The sequence below is a fragment of the Meles meles genome, chromosome X (assembly GCF_922984935.1).
Source record: "Meles meles chromosome X, mMelMel3.1 paternal haplotype, whole genome shotgun sequence".
NCBI lineage: Eukaryota > Metazoa > Chordata > Mammalia > Carnivora > Mustelidae > Meles > Meles meles.
This window is the reverse complement of record NC_060087.1, coordinates 45,854,062-45,871,660: the sequence shown is the minus strand read 5'-3', so window position 1 is coordinate 45,871,660 and position 17,599 is coordinate 45,854,062. Positions and strand designations below refer to the sequence as shown.

General features: G+C 53.5%; 1 protein-coding gene, 1 non-coding gene and 1 pseudogene across 3 annotated transcripts; 1 reads left to right on the top strand and 2 right to left on the bottom strand.

Annotated features, from left to right (window-relative positions):
- The window catches only part of LOC123934634, a 69,999-nt pseudogene extending 63,532 nt beyond the window's left edge, over window positions 1-6,467 (top strand).
- Window positions 6,468-8,832: 2,365 nt separating this feature from the next.
- LOC123935582 (melanoma-associated antigen D4) lies at window positions 8,833-16,594 on the bottom strand. Of its 2 annotated transcripts, none has more exons than XM_045996522.1 (13): window positions 16,475-16,594; window positions 15,278-15,488; window positions 14,156-14,995; window positions 13,587-13,790; window positions 13,419-13,482; window positions 13,113-13,192; window positions 12,632-12,723; window positions 11,926-12,005; window positions 11,801-11,843; window positions 11,303-11,365; window positions 10,254-10,368; window positions 9,253-9,683; window positions 8,833-9,050 (listed from the first exon to the last, which is right to left on the bottom strand). In XM_045996522.1, the coding sequence occupies exons 2-13, from the start codon at window positions 15,485-15,487 to the stop codon at window positions 9,041-9,043; spliced, it is 2,232 nt and encodes a 743-aa protein (XP_045852478.1). In that variant the 5' UTR covers window position 15,488; window positions 16,475-16,594; the 3' UTR covers window positions 8,833-9,040. The 2 variants fall into 2 exon arrangements, with proteins under 2 accessions (XP_045852478.1, XP_045852477.1); XM_045996521.1 differs by having other exon boundaries at window positions 15,278-15,518; window positions 16,475-16,559.
- On the bottom strand, window positions 10,597-10,726 carry LOC123935729. The gene has a single exon (XR_006817002.1). It is a non-coding gene; the product is annotated as a small nucleolar RNA SNORA11 (small nucleolar RNA).
- Window positions 16,595-17,599: the final 1,005 nt, after the last annotated feature.

The following is a 17,599-nucleotide window of genomic DNA, read 5'->3' as shown; positions in this document are numbered from 1 at the left end:
CATATCTACACCACATCTTCTTTATCCATTTGTCTCTAGAAGGCATCTCACTTCAGAAGGCATCTCACTTCCTTCCACAGTTTGGCTATTGTGGACGTTGTTGCTATGAACATTGGGGCGCATGTGCCCCTTCTTTTCACTACATCTGATTCTTTCAGGTAAATATCCAGTAGTGCAATCACTGGGTCGTGGGGTAGCTCTATTTTTAACGTCTTGAGGAACTTCCATACTCTTTCCAGTGTGGCTGTATCAGCTTGCATTCCCACCACCAGTGCAAGAGGGTTCCCCCTTCTCCACAACCTCATCAACACTTGTTGTTTCCCGTCTTGTTAATTTTGGCCACTCTCGCTGGTGTAAGGTGGTATCTCATTGTGGTTTTGATTTGTATTTCCTTGTATTTGATTGTATTTCCTCGATGGCTAGAGATGCTGAACATTTTTCATGTGTCTGTTAACCATTTGTATGTCTTCTTTGGAGAAGTGTCTGTTCATGTCTTCTGCCGATTTCTTGAAGGATTATTTGGTGTTGAGTTTGGTAAGTTCTATATAGATGTTTGGATATCAGCCCCTTATCTCAATGTCATCTGCAAATATCTTCTCCCATTGCATTGATCGATTGCCTCTTAGTTTTGTTGACTGTTCTCTTTGCTGTGCAAAAGCTTTTTATCTTAAGGCATCCATTCCATTTACAATAGCTCCAAAACCCGTAAGACACCTAAACCAAAGAGGTAAAGGGATCTATACTCTAGGAACTGTAGAACACTTATGAAAGAAACTGAGGAAGACACAAAGAGATGGAACAACATTCCATGCTCATGGATTGGAAAAAATAAACATCGTTAAAATGTCTATGTTGGCCAGAGCAATTTACACTTTCAGTGCCATCGCTATCAAAAGAGCATTGACATTTTTCACAGAGTTGGAACAAACAATCCTGAACTTTTGTGGAACAAGAAAAGACCCCGAATTGCCAGGGGAATGTTGAGTAAGAAGACCAAAGCTGGGGGCATCACAATGCCTGACTTCAAGCTGTATTACAAAGATGTAGACATCAGGACAGCATGGTACTGGCACAAAAACAGACACATAGACCAATGGAACAGAATAGAGAGCCCAGAAATGGACCCTCAACTCTATGGTCAACTAGTCTTCGACCAAGCAGGAAAGAACACCCAATGGGGGAAAAAAAAGTCTCTTCAAAAAATGGTGCTGGGGGCATGCCTGGGTGGCTCAGTTGGTCGACCATCTGTCTTCGGCCCAGGTCATGATCCCAGGGTCCAGGGATCGAGTCCCGCTTCGGGCTCCTTGCTCAGCAGGGAGCCTGCTTCTCCCTCTGCCTGCTCTGCCCGTTCTGCCTACAGCTCTCCATACTTCTGCTCTCTCTCTGATAAATAAGTAAATAAAATCTTTTTTAAAATGGTGCTGGGAAAACTGGACAGACACATGTGGAAGAATGAAACTTAGACCATTCTCTTACACCATGCACAAAGATAAGCTCAAAATGGACGAAAGACCTCAGTGTGAGAGTGGAATCCATCAAAATCCTAGAGGAAGACATAGGCAGTAAGCTGCTTGACATTGGCCACAGAAATTTCTTTCAGACACATCTCTTAAAAAAAAAAAGACACATTTCTAAAGACGAGGGAAACAAAGGCAAAAATGAACTTTTGGGACTTCAGTTAATTTTAAAGAAACTTTTGAAGAGAAAAATAATTTACTTTCCCTGTATTAACCATTTCTATAGCTATTCATTCATTTGTGTTCATCTGGGTTGACATATGGCATGGTTTTCCTTAGTCCTAGAAGAATGTATTTAATTTTTTTTTAGTGAAATACACTACTGTTCAATTCTAATAAAGTTTGGTTGAAAAAAAAAACCATTTTGTCATTATTTCTTCAATTGTATCTTTAAATACAGTGATGTAGACTTCTTCTGGACCTGCAGTTCTAGGGATCTGAACACATGTATAGATTCCTGTAGCCACCATCAGAACACATCTACAGCCCCCAAGAAGTCCCTGGTATTATCCCTTTGTAGTCACACTCTTTTTCTACACCTACCTGGGGCACCACTGATTGCTTTCCTTTATGATGCTTTTAACATCTCCAGAAAGTCATAGAAATGGAACCATTTAAAATGTAACCTTCTGGGGCTCCTGGTCAGCTTAGTCGGTTAAGTGTCTGCCTTCAGCTCAGGTCATGATCCCAGGGTCCTGGGATGGATTCCTGCCTTGGGCTCCCTGCTCAGCCAGGAGTCTGCTTCTCGCTCTCCCTTTGCCCTGCTCGTGCTCAATCTCTCTCTCTCTCTCTCCTTCAGTGTCTCTCTCTCTCTCTAAAATAAATAAATAAAATCTTAAAAAAAAAAACAAAATAAAATAAATTGTAACCCCACTGAGCCTGGCTTCTATCACTAAACATAATGCTTTTGAGTTTCATCCAAGTTGTTGACTGCATTAATACTTCATTCCTTTAGACCACTGAGTAATATTTAATTGTATGGAAGGAATAAACTTTGTCACAGGATATTTGGATTGTTTCAAGTTTGGGGTGATTTTTAAAGATTTTTATTTTTTTTCAGTGTTCCAAGATGCATTGTTTATGCACCACACCCAGTGCTCCATGCAATACGTGCCTTCCTTAATAGGTTTGGGGTGATAAAGAACAGAACTGCTACGAACATTCACTTATAGGTTTTTTTAATGAACTCAAGTTGAAAATTGTCTCGGAGAAATACTTCAGAGTGAGATTGCTAGGTCATGTGACTGAGTATATGTCTAACTTCATAAAAAGCAATAACATTGCTTTCCAGAGTGGTTGTTCTACCTTACATTCCCCTCCAGCACCAGTTGCTGCCCATCCTCAACACCATTTGATATTGTCACATGTTGGTGTTCTATTTGCTTGTTTGCTTTTTGTAATTTCAGCAGTTTTAATACAGAAACACTGGTATCTCACCATAGTTTTAATTTGCATTGTCTGAAAGCCAGTGAGTGTTCTCATCTGTTCATGTGCTCAATTGCCACTTCTATATCCTTTTCATTGATGTATCTCATCAAAAATTTTTTCCATTATTTTCTTAATGTTGAGTTTTTTTTAAAAGATTTTATTTATTTCTTTGACAGACAGAGATCACAAGTATGCAGAGAGGCAGGCAGAGAGAGAGGGAAGTGGACTCTCGGCTGAGCAGGGAGCCCGATGCAGGGCTCGATGCAGGGCTCGATGCAGGGCTCGATCCCAGGACGGTGAGAGCATGGCCTGAGCCGAAAGCAGCGACTTAACCCACTGAGCCACCCAGGCACCCCTTACTGTTGAGTTTTGACAGTTCCTCATCTACTCTGGATCTGAGTCTTCTATTGTTGAGGTCATTGTAAATACATTCTCCCAGCCTGAGATTTTTCTCCTCAAACCCTTTAACAGCATCTTTAACAGAAACAAAAACAAAAACAAAAACCAACCAACCAACCAAAGAAACAAAACAACAAGGCGGGCTGGGGGGTGGTGGGGGAAGTGGTGGCAGGTTGGAGGTATTCTACCTAGAACATGTTTCTCAAACCTACCTCGAAGATTTTGTTGCTTCCTTTTAAACATTTTAGAGCTTCATATTCACTATTTATATATAAGCTTTAGTTTTAGTGAGTTACAGTATAAGATGTGAGATCTTTTTTCTTTTAGGTGGACATCCATTGTTTTCCACACATTTGTTGAAGAGTTGTCAATGTAGGTAATATGATTCCTCCACATTTATTCTTCTTTTTCCCCCATACGCTTTTTGGCTATTCTTTTTGTTTGTGCATTTGCTTTTAGTTTCCATATAAGCTTTAGGATTGGCTTATCTATGTCTACAACACATCCTGCTGCCAGGATTTTTATTGGAATCACAGTAAGTCCAGAGATCAATTTCAGAAGAATTCATATCTTTACTATGTTAAATATTCTAACCTACGACCATGGTATGTTCCTCCATTTATTTAGGTCTTCCTTTGTTTGTTTGGGTTTTTTTTTTTTCCTGCGTTTTCCTGCTTTTAGCACTTAAATACCCTGCATCATTTGTTAGAGTCACATCTAAGAACTGATTTTCTTTTTTGAGTGGTAAATTTCTTTTTCCAACACTCTTTTGCTAGTGTGTATAAATGTGGTGGCTTTTTGTATTTTAATCTTATATCCTGCACTGTAGATCAATTCGTTTACTAGTTCTAAGACATTTGTGTGTAATCTGTATGGTTTTAACAGAGAAAATCAGATTTTCGTGAATAGGAGCCATTTTGATTGATTTATTTTTTTAAAGATCTCATTTATTGACTTGAGATAGTGAGAGCTAGAAAGAGGACGAGCGGTGAGCAGGGGTGAGGGGCAGAAGGAGAGGGAAAAAAGGGACTCCCTGCCGAGCACGGAGCTCTGACCTGGTGTCTGTCCCAGAACCCTGAAATCATGACCTGACCTGAAGACACGTCCTTAACCAGCTGAGCCTCCCAGGTGTCCCACCATTTTGATTTAATCTGCTGATTCGTGCCACCCCATGGATGAATATCCAAAGCACTGAAGCAGAGAAAAAGAAGGCCGACATGGAAGATTACATACGGTATGTTTATGTGTATATCAGACTCTAAGAAAGAGAATTCTCATCCGTAGTGATAGAGAAAGATCAGTGGTGGCCTAAGGCTGGATGTGGATGGTAGGAATTCCCTGGGAAGAGGTGCGAGGGAACACACATAGATGGTGAAACTATTCTTTTTCTTGATTGGGGTGGGAGTGACATGAATGGTAGCATTTGTCAAAGTCCATTGAACTGTCCACTTCAGTAGGCATTATTTTGTTTGTAAATCAAACCTCAGTGGATAAAGAGAGCCCTGTTGTTAGGTTGATTTGGAGGACCTCGGGTCGCTAAAAGACAAAAGAGAGACCTGTGATAATGAAAACGTTCAAGGCCTTATCATCATTCAAAGGTTGTACTTGTGGGCAACTAGCACAAGGCTCCAGCCAGCCTCTCCTCCCCACCCACCCCCGCCACCACACAGATGAACAAGGCGTGCTTTAGAACAAGAATTTGAAACTACACTGGTTGGACCCCATCTCCTGGGAAACGTCCTTCTGCACTGATTTTTGCCCTTAACTCTGCCCCCACTGCATTCCAACCTTGTGCCTTGTGCCCTTTTTTTTTCAGGTTTAGGGGGGAAAAAGCAAGAGGAGGAGATTTGAGGGGGTGGTCTGATTGGAGGGGACCTCCACGGTGTCCCTGTTCCAGTTGCTAGGACCCCAAATTTTCTCAGACAGCTTCAGAGACAGGCTAAAGCCTAATTTGCAGCCGCTGGTGTTCCACAAGGCACATGTTTACCCAGCTCCTCAGGTATCTCAGATTCCTGGCTAAAGGCAATGGGCAAGTGGTTGTAGAGCTCCATCTTTTCATTTCTTCCCTCTCTGCTTTCAGAAGGCTCACTTCCACATAGACCTTGTCTCTGATATCCCCTCCCTCGGGGCCACGTGGGGTAGCAACATGCGGTAATTCTCTAATGTTTTTGAAGAGCCATGCACAAATTCAGACTTCCATGGACAGTTGGAGTCATCAACATCAACATCAACAGGGGAGTTGATTTGTTCCACATCCTCCTCAAGTCTAGCCCCAGAGTCTTTGTAATTTTCTTCTTTCTTGTGGTCACTGGGTCTGGAGCTTTGCAACCCATAGATACGTCAACTACCGCAAAATAAATTTGCATGTGTTGGCTGAACCACAGGCTAAGACAGGACGCCTGGCAAGGGACTGTTGTGTCACCTTGAGGTGTGACAGCCCATTTCTGACATGGATGCTGAAGTGTTGGCATCCTGGGGGACTGCGACGCTTCAAAGTCATATTTGAAGTGCACGATGTCCTGCAGGTTTCTATCATTCCTATGACGCTAGTTTCCAAATAAAAGGCACTTGTGATACGGAGTCGTCCCAAACTGAAATCTGGGGAACTTGAGAACTTGACATTGGTCAAGTCATTTCCTCTGCCTGGTCCTCAGTCTCCTCACTGGAAAGGGGGTTGGTGTTTAGGGTGAGGGTTCTTGTGCTACTAGATTTCCGATGACTTCGATCTGTACTGCTCGGTACTGTCTTTGAGACTGCGAGGCAAGCACCGTAGGTAACCCTGACTGTGCAGATGAGAAAATGGAGGTTCTGAGAGGTGAAGGGACTTGCCCGAGGTCACGGGGCTCAGAGGGACAGGGAGGGATGTCAATCTCAAGCGCTTTCCCGAGGACCCCCTTCTCAGACATGCACACATTGGGGGAGGGGCACATGCACCTGTCATTCTCACACTGCTACAGTGCTTTACCCACTTCCTACCTTCTTTCATGCACAGGCCACACCAGCTGCTCCCAGCCGCCCATGGAGCTGGGCCAGGCAGTGCTGGGTTCATGCTTTTACCCCTATTACTCCGTGGGGAAACTTGAGGCCCGGAGAGATGATGCGACTGGGAAAGCAGACCCATAGTACCTCAGAGTACATCTATCCAGCCCAGTCTTGTGCTGTGAGAGGTGGGAACTCTGAGGGCCAGAGAGAGAAAAGGCTGGGCCAAGGTCACTCGTCCAGGTGGTAGCAGAGCCAGGTCAGAGACTTCAGGCAAGTCAGTTCCCTTCTCTGAGTCCGATTTGTCCCATGTGCCACGGGGAACAGTAACCCCCGCAGAGTATCAGCGAGGGTGGAATGAGGTCTTGCACCCAAAGCACCAGGCCCCAGGGCCTGACAACAATGATGACAAAGATGAGGATGAGGAGCAGGATGGACGCCTAGGATACCTCCAAACCTGATGTCTCAGGAGGCTGGGAGGCTGGTGGGAGCCTTAAAAGCCCAGGATGGACCTCAGGGACAGAGAAGCCATGAGGGGTTTGGATATGGCCCAGTGAAGGGAGATGGAAAGTGGTAAGGGCAGCCTGGGAGGGAGACAGTGGCTGTTGTTGGAGAAGGGTGAGAGATGGGGGTGTTGTTCCCACAACACTGTGAGCCCCTCCAAGGCAGTGGTAGCCGGCTACAGTGGATGGAGCATGCATTTCGCCTTGAAGGGTCTTGGGCTGGGGTCCCAGAAAGGACATCTGCCTTGGTGTCACGTTTACCCTGTGAGTGAGCAGGTGGGCAGCCTCCTGGGTGACCTGCTTGACAGTCTGTCAGCATTCCCCTGGGCACTCCTTCCTCCCTGTCCCAGAGGCCACCCCAAGGCTTTCTTCCTCCCCGCCCACCCTGCTCTCAACTACCCTGTGCAGAGTGCAGCTCCTGGGTAGCCCGCCCTGCCCCCAAACCCTGCCTGGAGAGGCCAGGTAGGGGAAAGGAGGATGGAAGAGGGGAGTGTTGTGAGGCCACAGGCCCGGGCAGGTCTCCCTCACCACCAGCACCCTGTCTGTCTCTGAGAGCTGCTTTCTCCTCCTTTCCAGATGAGATGCCATATCTCAGGTGTCCTCTGCACCCAGTGCTCAGATTCCCGCCTGTGGATTTGGGTGAACGCCTGAACCCTCATCCATGAAAAGGCCTGTGCCTGCTACGTGCAGGTCCTCGGAGGTTCCCAGGCTGAGAGAACCAGAAAAGTCTCGGATCGTTCATCACCCCAGGACCACAGGCATCCTTCATCCCTCTCACATCCCAGACCACGTGTCAGTAAAGCCAAAGTGAAGGGAACTCAAGTTGTGTCGGAATCACAGCATCCACGTGGCCAAGCAGGGGCTCAGCAGCCGGACAGGCAGAAACCACAGCAGTGGCCGGCATGGCAGAAGCCCCGCTGAGGCCCGACTTCAGGGGAGGAAAACTTACACAGCTAGCTTCCTGGGGGTGTGACCTAGGAAGCCCCAGAGGACCTTGTGCTCGGAGGGGCTGCACACCCAGTTCACGGCTAAGCCGTCAGTCTCTTGGAATTCTTCCTCTTTTTTGAGCAAGGGGACCCACGTTTTTCATTCTTCATTGGGCCTGTGAAATTATGTGCCTGGATCTGGGTCAGGAGCCAAGTCTGGGGGAGAGAAGGGAATCTCTTCTCGGGGAAAAGAGGCAATGGGATGCAGGGGCCCTTATGCGATTCACTCCTTCTTAACCTGGGGCCTCGCCCTCCCAACTATGGACATCCCTAAGCTCCGGACACTGTCCCAGCCTGCCACTGAGCCCTTCCCAGGCGTCTCTGCTCTCACTGCCGGTCACCGGAGGAACTCCAGTCCCAGCCCCACTCCTACAGGGATTCCCCCCAGCCCTTGAAGACACCAGGACATAGGCCCGGCCTTGGTTTCACTGGGAGGGCCCTGTTTCCAGTGAAGAAGAGCTCCGAGACCAACTGGCCTCGGGTCGGGGTCGCAGGCTGTCGAGGTCTGTTTTCATTGAACCTCCTCTGTGGGCAATAATGCCTCCTCCTTCAACCCGCTGGAGGGGTGGGAACGTCGCCAAGGCCTTTCTCATCGTCCTTCAGCCTCCATCTGAGGGAGGGATGAGGTGCTGAAGTTGTGTGGGGGGTGAGGGAAGGGTTCCAAGATGGCACCTCCAAAGATGGGGAGGAGGAGGTGGGCCCTGTTCCTTGGCGGGAGGGACAGCGGCACCAGCCCACAGCCTCCCACTCCATCCCTTTTCCTGCCGCCTCCCCCACCCATGACGTCTTAACTGGGGTTGTACCACGTAGGAAATCATGTCACTCTGCGGACTGGAGCCTCTCGAAACTCATGGTCTTGACACTCAGCTGGCACCTCTCCACATCTCCCCAGCACCCTCCCCACACCTGCTGCCTTCCAGGCAGAGGCGGGTAGTGTCTAGGTCACAGCCCCCAACCACGTGCCACTCAGAGCACCACGGGCACAGGTACATGAGCAAATAAAGGAGGAAACGTCCCAAATAATTTTGCAACTTTACTGGAACACGGATACCCAAAACATGGAAACACAACAAAAGCGCACGACAAAAGCACACAACAAAAGCAGGAAGGGAAAGAGAGCTTCATCTTGCATGCCACCTTGGATGGGCTGGTAGAAGCTGCCTAGAGTGCTGTGTTAAGGAGGGATCCGAGGAGGCACTCTGGCTCGGTGAGGGACTGCTGCGGCTCATCAGCGCTGTCTGTAACACGAGACAAAAGCTGAAACAGGACTATCAATAGACGTGAGAGGGGAAGGGGCACAAAGAACAAAACGAGTGTCTCTCACAACTCTTTGTTCCCCAACCCTGCACCCAGGCCTGCCCCCCCACCCGCCGACCTGACTTCTCACAGCCCCTTCCCACCCCCTCCTTCGGAGTTTCATGTAGCCACCGAAAAGCTCACTGGATCCAGGAGAAGAAGCTGGCACTCGTTCTGGCGGCATTTCTGGTCCGGATGGTGGAGCTGGTGCTGGGCCCATCTAGAATGCTGGTGCTGGCCGCACCGTTAGTGCCACTGCTGACGCCAGCTCTCCAAGTGGCCCTCCGGTTGGCACGGTTGCTATTCAGGATGTACTGATGGTATCTGGCCCAGAAAGCGAAGGGAATCCTGGCCCAGGCGTCGCCAAAATCTCCGTCCTCATCCCAGGTCAGTAGCTCCACCTGTATGTCATCCCAGCTCCAGCGTCCAATCAGAGCTTCATCCCCGATGTTCATCTGGGCTCTCATCTGGGCCCTGGCATGTTCCTCAGCCATATCCACGTCCATCGTCTTGAAAGCATCATCCACAGCCTCCAGGAAATGAGCCTTCCATTCCCGGGGGTCTCGGTTCTGATTCTGCAGTAGAGTAACAGACGACATCCACACAGCTACCCTCCCCCGCAACACACACAACTACCCCACGTTCACTGAGCGCCTGCTTCTGGCCATCCACCCTCCCGTGGGCGGTGCACGGTCATGACAAAAGTCAAGACCAGGGGCGCCCTGGGTGGCTCAGTGGGTTAAAGCCTCTGCCTTCGGCTCACGTTGTGATCCCAGGGTCTTGGGATCGAGCCCCGCATCAGGCTCTCTGCTCAGCGGGGAGCCTGCTTCCTCTCTCTCTGCCTGCTGCCCTGCCTACTTGTGATCTCTGTCTGTCAAATAAATAAATAAAATCTTTAAAAAAAATAAAAGTCAAGACCGCTGGAATCCGACTCTCCTATGACTCCGTGCCAGCCCCGGGACCTCACCCCATCCCTCACACTTACGACACCTGTGAACTTGCCTAAGTTACCGACTTAGGAACCTGTCCGGACCCTCACTGGACCAACGGCCTGAGGAGGAGGCCAGAGCCAAGAACCAGAGAAGGTATGGCAAGTACCAAAGTCACACCCCACCGCCGGGCCCCAAACAGAGGCTCTCTGTTACCTGGGCGATGAATCTCAGCACCCTCATCTTGCTGGTCTCGTGACGGGCTCGCAGGCCCCAGAGGAATTCGTACTCGGGTGGGCTGCTATTGGGGATCTTCTTGTATTCCAGGTACCTCAGTGCAAGAGGAAGAGAAGCGTTTGCTTCCAGCCAGGCAGACCTGTCGCTGCACCAAGGGCTCCCAGGTAGCCAGCCCCTCCCCAGCCCTGATACTGCAGCTCAGCTCCTGAGGGAGGACCTTCCCGGCCCTCCAGCCCATGCCTCACTCCCACGCTCACTCCTGGGGTTTCTGCCTCCAGGACTGAGGCCTACAAAGAAGCCACGTCGAGGTGCGGGGTGGGACACGTGTCAGGTATCTGTTCATAGGAAGGCCACAAGTTTCACGCCCCTTGTCACAATGAACCCAGATTCCCGTCGGGTGTGTTGTAAGCACAGGAGCCACTTCTTCAGGCCCCCTGCTATGAGCACACTCCATCCCAGGCCCCCACCCACGGCCTAGTGGAACCCTGGGACAGTCCACCATAGAAGAGGATGGTAAAGGGGAGAAAAGCGGCACACTCTGTGCATGCTCTCCACTCTGCGTGTGCGCGCCTGCGCGCGTCTGCGTGCACGTGTGCATGGGCAAGTGTGCCTGTGTGAGTGCACCTGTGTGTTCTCCAAGGACCTAGGACAGTGTGGGCCTCACCAGAACGTTTGGAGCATGGGGCTCCAGGACCCAATGGGCCCCTTACTAGCCAGGGCCATACTCAGACTTCTGCTCTCTGAGGCCCAGGTTCCTGGGATGGAAAGCAGGAGAAATTCTCCTGCAGCCCGCGGGGCAGGTACCAAATGGCAGGGTGGTTCTAACACTCTGTCAACTTCGACTCCTTTTCCCCAAGGCTGCGCTGGAATTCTACTCCCTGCCAACACTCACATACCCCGCCCACCCTCACACCAGAGACACCTATTCCTCTGGTGCCAAGATCTGGCACGGGGAATGGCTTGCGCAGCCAGACCAGCCCACGAGGAATGCATGAGTGTGAGACGAAGTTAACTTGGCCACTACTTACTTCTGCTTCACAAAATCCTCTGTAATGAGCTTCCTCAGATCTCCAAGGAATGGGTGCCTCACCCTGAAGGCCAGGAAAGGAATCCATAACTATAGACAGTGGCAGTGCCCAGATGGGGGCAGGAGCACTCCCTAGCGGGGCGGAGAGCTTCCCAGCCGGTAGTGGGGGAGGGGGCAGGGGCATCCCCGTGGAGGCCTGGGATGGCAGCAGGGGTCAACAGGGCCACACATGTCAGGGATGCCCTAGGCAAGGCTGTGACTGGAACCCCTAATTCTGATGGGTTCTCTTGGATCTCATCCGGGGACAGAGAGGGGACATGGAGCAGAGAGGGGCTGAGAGTTCGGGACCATTTCTCCATGCACCCTGGTGAGACCTTCTGCGCCCTACCCAGGCCAGGACGTCCACTCCCCTACACTAGGCCCCCAAGCTAATCCCATCCCAGGGCCACTGGTGCCCAAGGGCAACGCTGAGGGGCGGAAGCCGAGAGCCCAATCATACCCAGGGCGCAGTCCCATCTTGCGCAGTGCCTCCCAGAGGACAGCTGTGAGGGGAGAAGAGCCACGAGACTTCAGCACACGAAGCTGACTGCGGGCAACCCCCCAGCTGCGGACCCAGCCACTCACCCTCGCTGGCACGGTTGCCATTCATGAAAATGACTCCCAGAATCACCAAGAGGAGGCTCAGCCTGGGAGTGTCCTTGGTCCTAAAGGTGTAGAAAGAGAGATCCTGTCCAGCAGCCGTTTGCCCCCAGGGACTAGGGCTGGCTCACCCAACTAGCTCTTCCCGGATGGCTGGGCGACCAGGTGGCTCTTCCCACTCTACATATGGCTTGCTCTCTCATCCAGACCATTCATTCCTCTGTCTGAGACCGAATCGCTTCAGGCCTCAAACGGGGATGCAAACACGTGGGTTCAGGCGGGGAGCAACCACTTGGCAACAGTGTGTCTAGAGGGGGCATCCAGACCTCCCCTGCCCTTTGAGCATCAGGAGTTACACTGGATGGGAAGCCTCCTTCCCCCAGGATCACTCTGCCAAGCCCAGACCAGGCATGTAGCAGGAAGAGGCGGGCAACAAGGAGCCTGCTTTCCTGGGAAGACGGGGTGGTGTGGTAGTGGGGGTGGGGGGGGTGGGGTGGGGGGAGGGGGGAGCCCTGCGAGCAGCAAGGCTTCACTCCAGGCCACTTCCCCTTTCACCCCCTAATCACTGGGCACCACTAATGGTGGGTGGGAGCTGTGCCAGGCACCAAGGCCCTGTTTTCCCATTTCTCTGAGAAGAAGGGGAGGGGGAGGCACCAGTGAGGAAGGCCCCAACCCTCTTGCCCTTTCTTACTTTCCCAGGAGACGAGCTGAGGAGTCCCGTGTGCACACGAGAATGTACAGGTGTTCTTCCTTGTCAATTTCCTTCAGGTGGATCCCAAACTTCTACATGGGGGAGGAAACAGCATGAGAGCAGAGAGCCACACTGCCTGTCCTGCAGGCAGTCCCTCCGTTCCCCGTTAGAAGTTTCCCTCAGCAGGGACCCCGAAGTCATGGGGAAGACTCAAGAAGAGAGGCTGCAGAGGGACTGCCTTGTGGGAGCTCTGGCACTGGCCAAAGCAACAGGACCCACTTCAGGAGACAAGGGACACTGAAAGAACCCGGGGGAGAGGGACCCTCCGGGGAAGGAAGTATGCAGTGGGTGCTCCCAGGAGGAGAAGCTAGGGAAGCTTTCCCAGAGCAGGTAGTACTGAAAGGGGGCCTCAAGGAGCTGCAGGGCTCAAGGCTCCCCTGCAGCTCTGGCACCACCATGAGCTGCCCAGGCACTCGCCCACCTTTTCCAGGGTGTATGTTGCTCGTTCAATGATCTCGGGGAAATGTTCGTCGTATTCTCGGATGACATCCTTCATCATGTCTGCAGGAGGTGAGAGAGGTGGAGAGAGCACCTGGGCTGAGCAGGGGCCTAAGAGCTGCAGCAGCCCCTCGGTCAGCCCTGCTGAGGGGAGCACCGTTGGGGACCCCACCCCCACCCCCCTTACTGTGCAAATGCGGCGATCAGCTGGGCATGCTGGGTGGAGGCCTCTGATGCCAGATGGGACAATGGAAGGGCAGAGCTCCGGGAGGGGGCCTGGCTTGCCTACCTGAGCGCTTGATGGGGATCTTCTTGTAGTCCTTAATCATCAGATATTTCACCAACTTATTCGCCTGGAGAAGGAGCAGCGCACAGGGAGATCAGGACATGGGTGACCTCCAAGAACTGGCCCACAGAAGAGGAGAGGTGGGAGATGGGGGAAAGGCAGGTTTCTTACCCTCTCCTGCAGAAGGGTCACGTTGCGGGGTGGCAAGCACAGTACGTGTCTTGAGGGTACCTGGGACCTCAGGGCCACTGGGGGCCGGGGAGCCATCTGAGCCCGCACCGTCAATGGGGGCTGCGACGCTCTCCAGGTCGGTGGGACCGCAGGAGGCTCTCTCTCCTCCTCGCTGCTCTCATATTCATCATCCAGGTGCTTGGACTACAGCGCGAGAGGGAGGAGAGACCCAGGGCTACCAGGTTCGCCGTGCAAAAGTGCCCAGCACACATCTTAACCAGAGCAGGTGCTTGGAAATCAAGTAGTACAAACAGCAGATGACGTGTGCTGAGTGCTTACTACGTGACCGGCACTGAGCCAACCTCTCCTCCCTCCAGGCCTGAGGGCAGAGACTTTGTGCAGTCAAAGCACGCTATTGCACTTGGGCTGGACAAACATGCACAAGCTGAGAGAAGGGGAGAGGGGAGGGGAGGGGAGGGGATGGGGGAGGAGGAGGGGGGCAGGGATGAGGACTGAGCAGAGAACGGAGGGGAGCAAGGGGGGGATTGGAGATAGCAGGGAGGTCTCACCTTCTTGGTCCTCTTGCCTCCCATCCTGACCCAGGGCTCAGCACTGGGCTGAGCGGTGGCAGCTGCACCCTCGGGCTCAGGGATGCTCGGGGCCACCTTGGCCTTGGTGGCAGCTGCTGGCACGGCATTCTGAGGCTCCACCCACCGTGTCTTGGCGAGAGCCTTTCCGGACTTGGTCGTCTTGGGCCGGGTGGCTGCCCCCTCCCTGGCAGGTGCTGCCTGGGGCACCCCCGAGGAGGCAGCACTGGGGCCCTCTGGGGCAGCCTCTTGGGCCAGGGCGGGTCTCTTGGGGCGTGGAAAGGCCATGCCACTGACACCTGCTGGCTGGGTGAAATCAAAGACATCGTTCTGACCCAGGAAAGCTGTCTTGGGCCGGGTGGCCTCCATCTCACTAGCACATGGAGCCTGAGCCAAAGCACAGGCGGTACTGGGGCCCTCGGTAGCGGCCTCTTGGGCCTGGGAGACTGGCTGGGGCTGAGTGGACACTGCCGGAGCCCCCGGGGCGGCCATCTCACTGTTGACTAGCAGCTGGGAGGAAGGGGGCAATGGAGCAGCACGGGTTGTCTCGGGGGCAGCTGCCTGAGCCTGGGCCGCATAGGTCATGGGCTGGGTATCTTCTCCTGAAGCCTGGTCGGTGGCCACCGGGCGGTTAGCGACCACCTGATTATAGGTGGCACGGGCAGCAGCTGCGGCGGCCCTAGCAGCACGGTTGGAGGCGGCTGCGCGGGCTACGTTGGCAGCACGGGCAGCAGCCTCATTGGCAAGTGTTTCTGGATCCAGCTGAAATGCCTCCATCAGAGTCCTAGCCAGCATAGGGTTTTCCAGTTCCCAGGGCTCATTCTGTAAAGTCAGAGAGAAGGGTAGGGGAAGGCAGACAGTTCTGTGTGCTCCCATGATGCTTCCCTGTGCTGGCCAGCCTCCTCCCTGCAGCCAGCTCCCACCCCGCCCCCCAAACCTTCCCAAGCCCCCTTTCTCTGAGCAGGAGAGGGAGGGCTGGGGAAGCTGGGCATTCCCCCGCCCCTCAACCCTCCCTTTCATCCACCGCCCCTCCCCTCCCCAGCAGCTTCATGGGGGAGGGGGCAGAAGGCCCAGGGCTAGCAGGTTGCCCCCAAGGGGCCTCACCGATAAGATGCGAAGGCCTGGACCCAAGCTCCCAAAGGCTCTGAGGATACGGATGTCAAAGCTGGTGAGGGTGCCGTAGCCTCCAAAAGCACCGAACTCTTCATAGTCGTTTCCTTCAACCATCTCCTCCTCCCCGACTTCATCACTACCCTCATCCATGTCTTCAACGTTGTAGGCTTCCGACTCCACGCGGTAGCTTCCCTCAGCCATGCTGGGGGTCCCAAGGAAAAGAGAGCTCAGCCTGGGAGGGAGGGTAAGGCCTCTTCAGGGGGAAGGGGAGGGGGCGGGATCCAGTCGGAGGTGAGATCTCTCAGGAGGTGGGCGGGGGGAGGCGTCGGCAATCATCAGGTTACTAGGCAGTACAAGGCGGGGGGTGGGGGGAGGAGGCGGGGGCTCGGTAGGGGGTATCTGTTGGGTTAGAGTCTGTCAGAGACAGAGCTCTAGGAGAGGGAGAGAGGTGGTCAGAGGAGACCCGGCACTTAAAGGGGAGTTTAGGATGGGCAGGCTCTCCATCCCAGCGGCTAGATTTGAATAGGGGGTGGACTGGCGGGCTTGTGTCTGAAGAGTCCCACAGGGGTGTGCATGGAGACAAGGAGAAACAAAGGGCTTTGATTTAACGATGAAAGGGGAGCAGATGACACAAGAGGGCTTAGACAACAGGGGCCCGGAAAAGCTTATGGGAAACTGAATCCAGAGACCCTCTGGCTAGGTCCAGGCGGGGGCATTCAGCTGATTCAGGTCTGGGTTGGGCTCATACAGGAGGAGCTCTAAGGGGTGGGGGCGGGTGGGGGGCGTTAGGGGCTCGGGCCAGGTGAGGCATGGATTGGAGCGCTGGAGGTCTCAAACCCCAGGACTGCAACTCCAGGAAAGGGGCAACGGGGTCAGCTGGTTGGGAGTGATCTAGGAGTGGTTGGGGTGGGGGTAGGGCCGCCTCTCTAAGGAAGCTCAGCAGGCAGCACACGGGTCTGCTGAACGGGTTCGGATCCTAGGCTCCGGTGTAAGTAGCGCTCGGATCAGAGTCCTGCGTCTCCGGCCGGGAGAGGGCGGCGAGGGTCCCACCTAGACCGTGGGTCTAAGAGGGGTCGGGTTCTGAGTGCCTAGGCTTTGTTCAGATCCGGGTGTGGGGGTGGGGAGGGCGCAACGTGCCGGGTTCCACTCGCCCTCTCCCGGTCCGCTCTGAGGCAGCTGGGTCCTTACCTTCCCTGGGGCTCCAATGGCGTCCGTCCTCAGCACCAGGAACCCCGCAGCCGCGCCCTCGCCTGCTGCTGCCAGCACAGCAGCTCCGACCACCCCGCCCCTTTTCTCCTCGCACCCCCCGCGGCCGGGCAGCCTGCGCATGCGCGGACCCCTCCAGCCCGCCCGCTTTCCCAACAAAAGCCCTCTCCACCAGGTCCCCAGTGCGCATGCGATTCCGCGAGTGGGTGGGCGGGTTGGGGGGCTTTTTCTCCTTCCCTTCAGATACCCCTCACCCCTCCTCTGACCGGAGGCGCGCGCACTCACAGCCTGTGGTGCCCTTGGACCACCCAATCCTCTACCCTTCATCCTCGCACTTCTCTTCCCTGCCCTCCCGGTTCCCGCTAAGCTCCTCCAGTGTGGTCTGAGGTACACTATGCCTGGCTTCCCCAGCATGACCCTTAGGTCAGAGACACAGAGGTCTCTAGCTGGGTCTCTAACTGCAACAAAGGGAATGGAAATGGCCAGGGGATGCCACTTGCCTTTGTGTTCCCCAGCACTATCCATCTCTGTGGCCCCCAGACACCCTGGGAACATTTGCTTCCCCAGCTACTCTTTTTTTTTTTTTTTTTTTTTGAGATTTTCTTTACTTATTTGACACAGAGAGACACAGCGAGAAAGGGAATACAAGCAGGAGGAGTGGGAGAGGGAGAAGCAGTCTTCTCGCCGAGCAGGGAGCCCGATATGGGGCTCTGGGGCTCGATCCCAGGACTCTGGGGTCATGACCTGAGCCGAAGGCAGAGGCTTAACCCACTGAGCCACCCAGGCGCCCCTCCCCAGCTGCTCTTAATGCGGCTTGGGCACCACAGCACTCTTGGTGCTGGGGCTGGTCTTCTTCTCACAGCAGCCCTGGGAGGCAGATGTCAGCATCCCCATTTTACAGATCAGAAAGCTGAGGCACAGACACACCGCAGGAACAGCTAAGGCCACAGAGCCAGTCAACAGAAAATGCAAAATGTGGGCCTGAATCTCCCCGACTCCAAACCCCATGTCCCAGTAGTGCTGGCCTGGGGACGGAGGCAGGCTCCCCTCTCCAGTTTGAGCGACAGATCTACTCCTCCCAAACCACCCACCCACCCACCCACACAC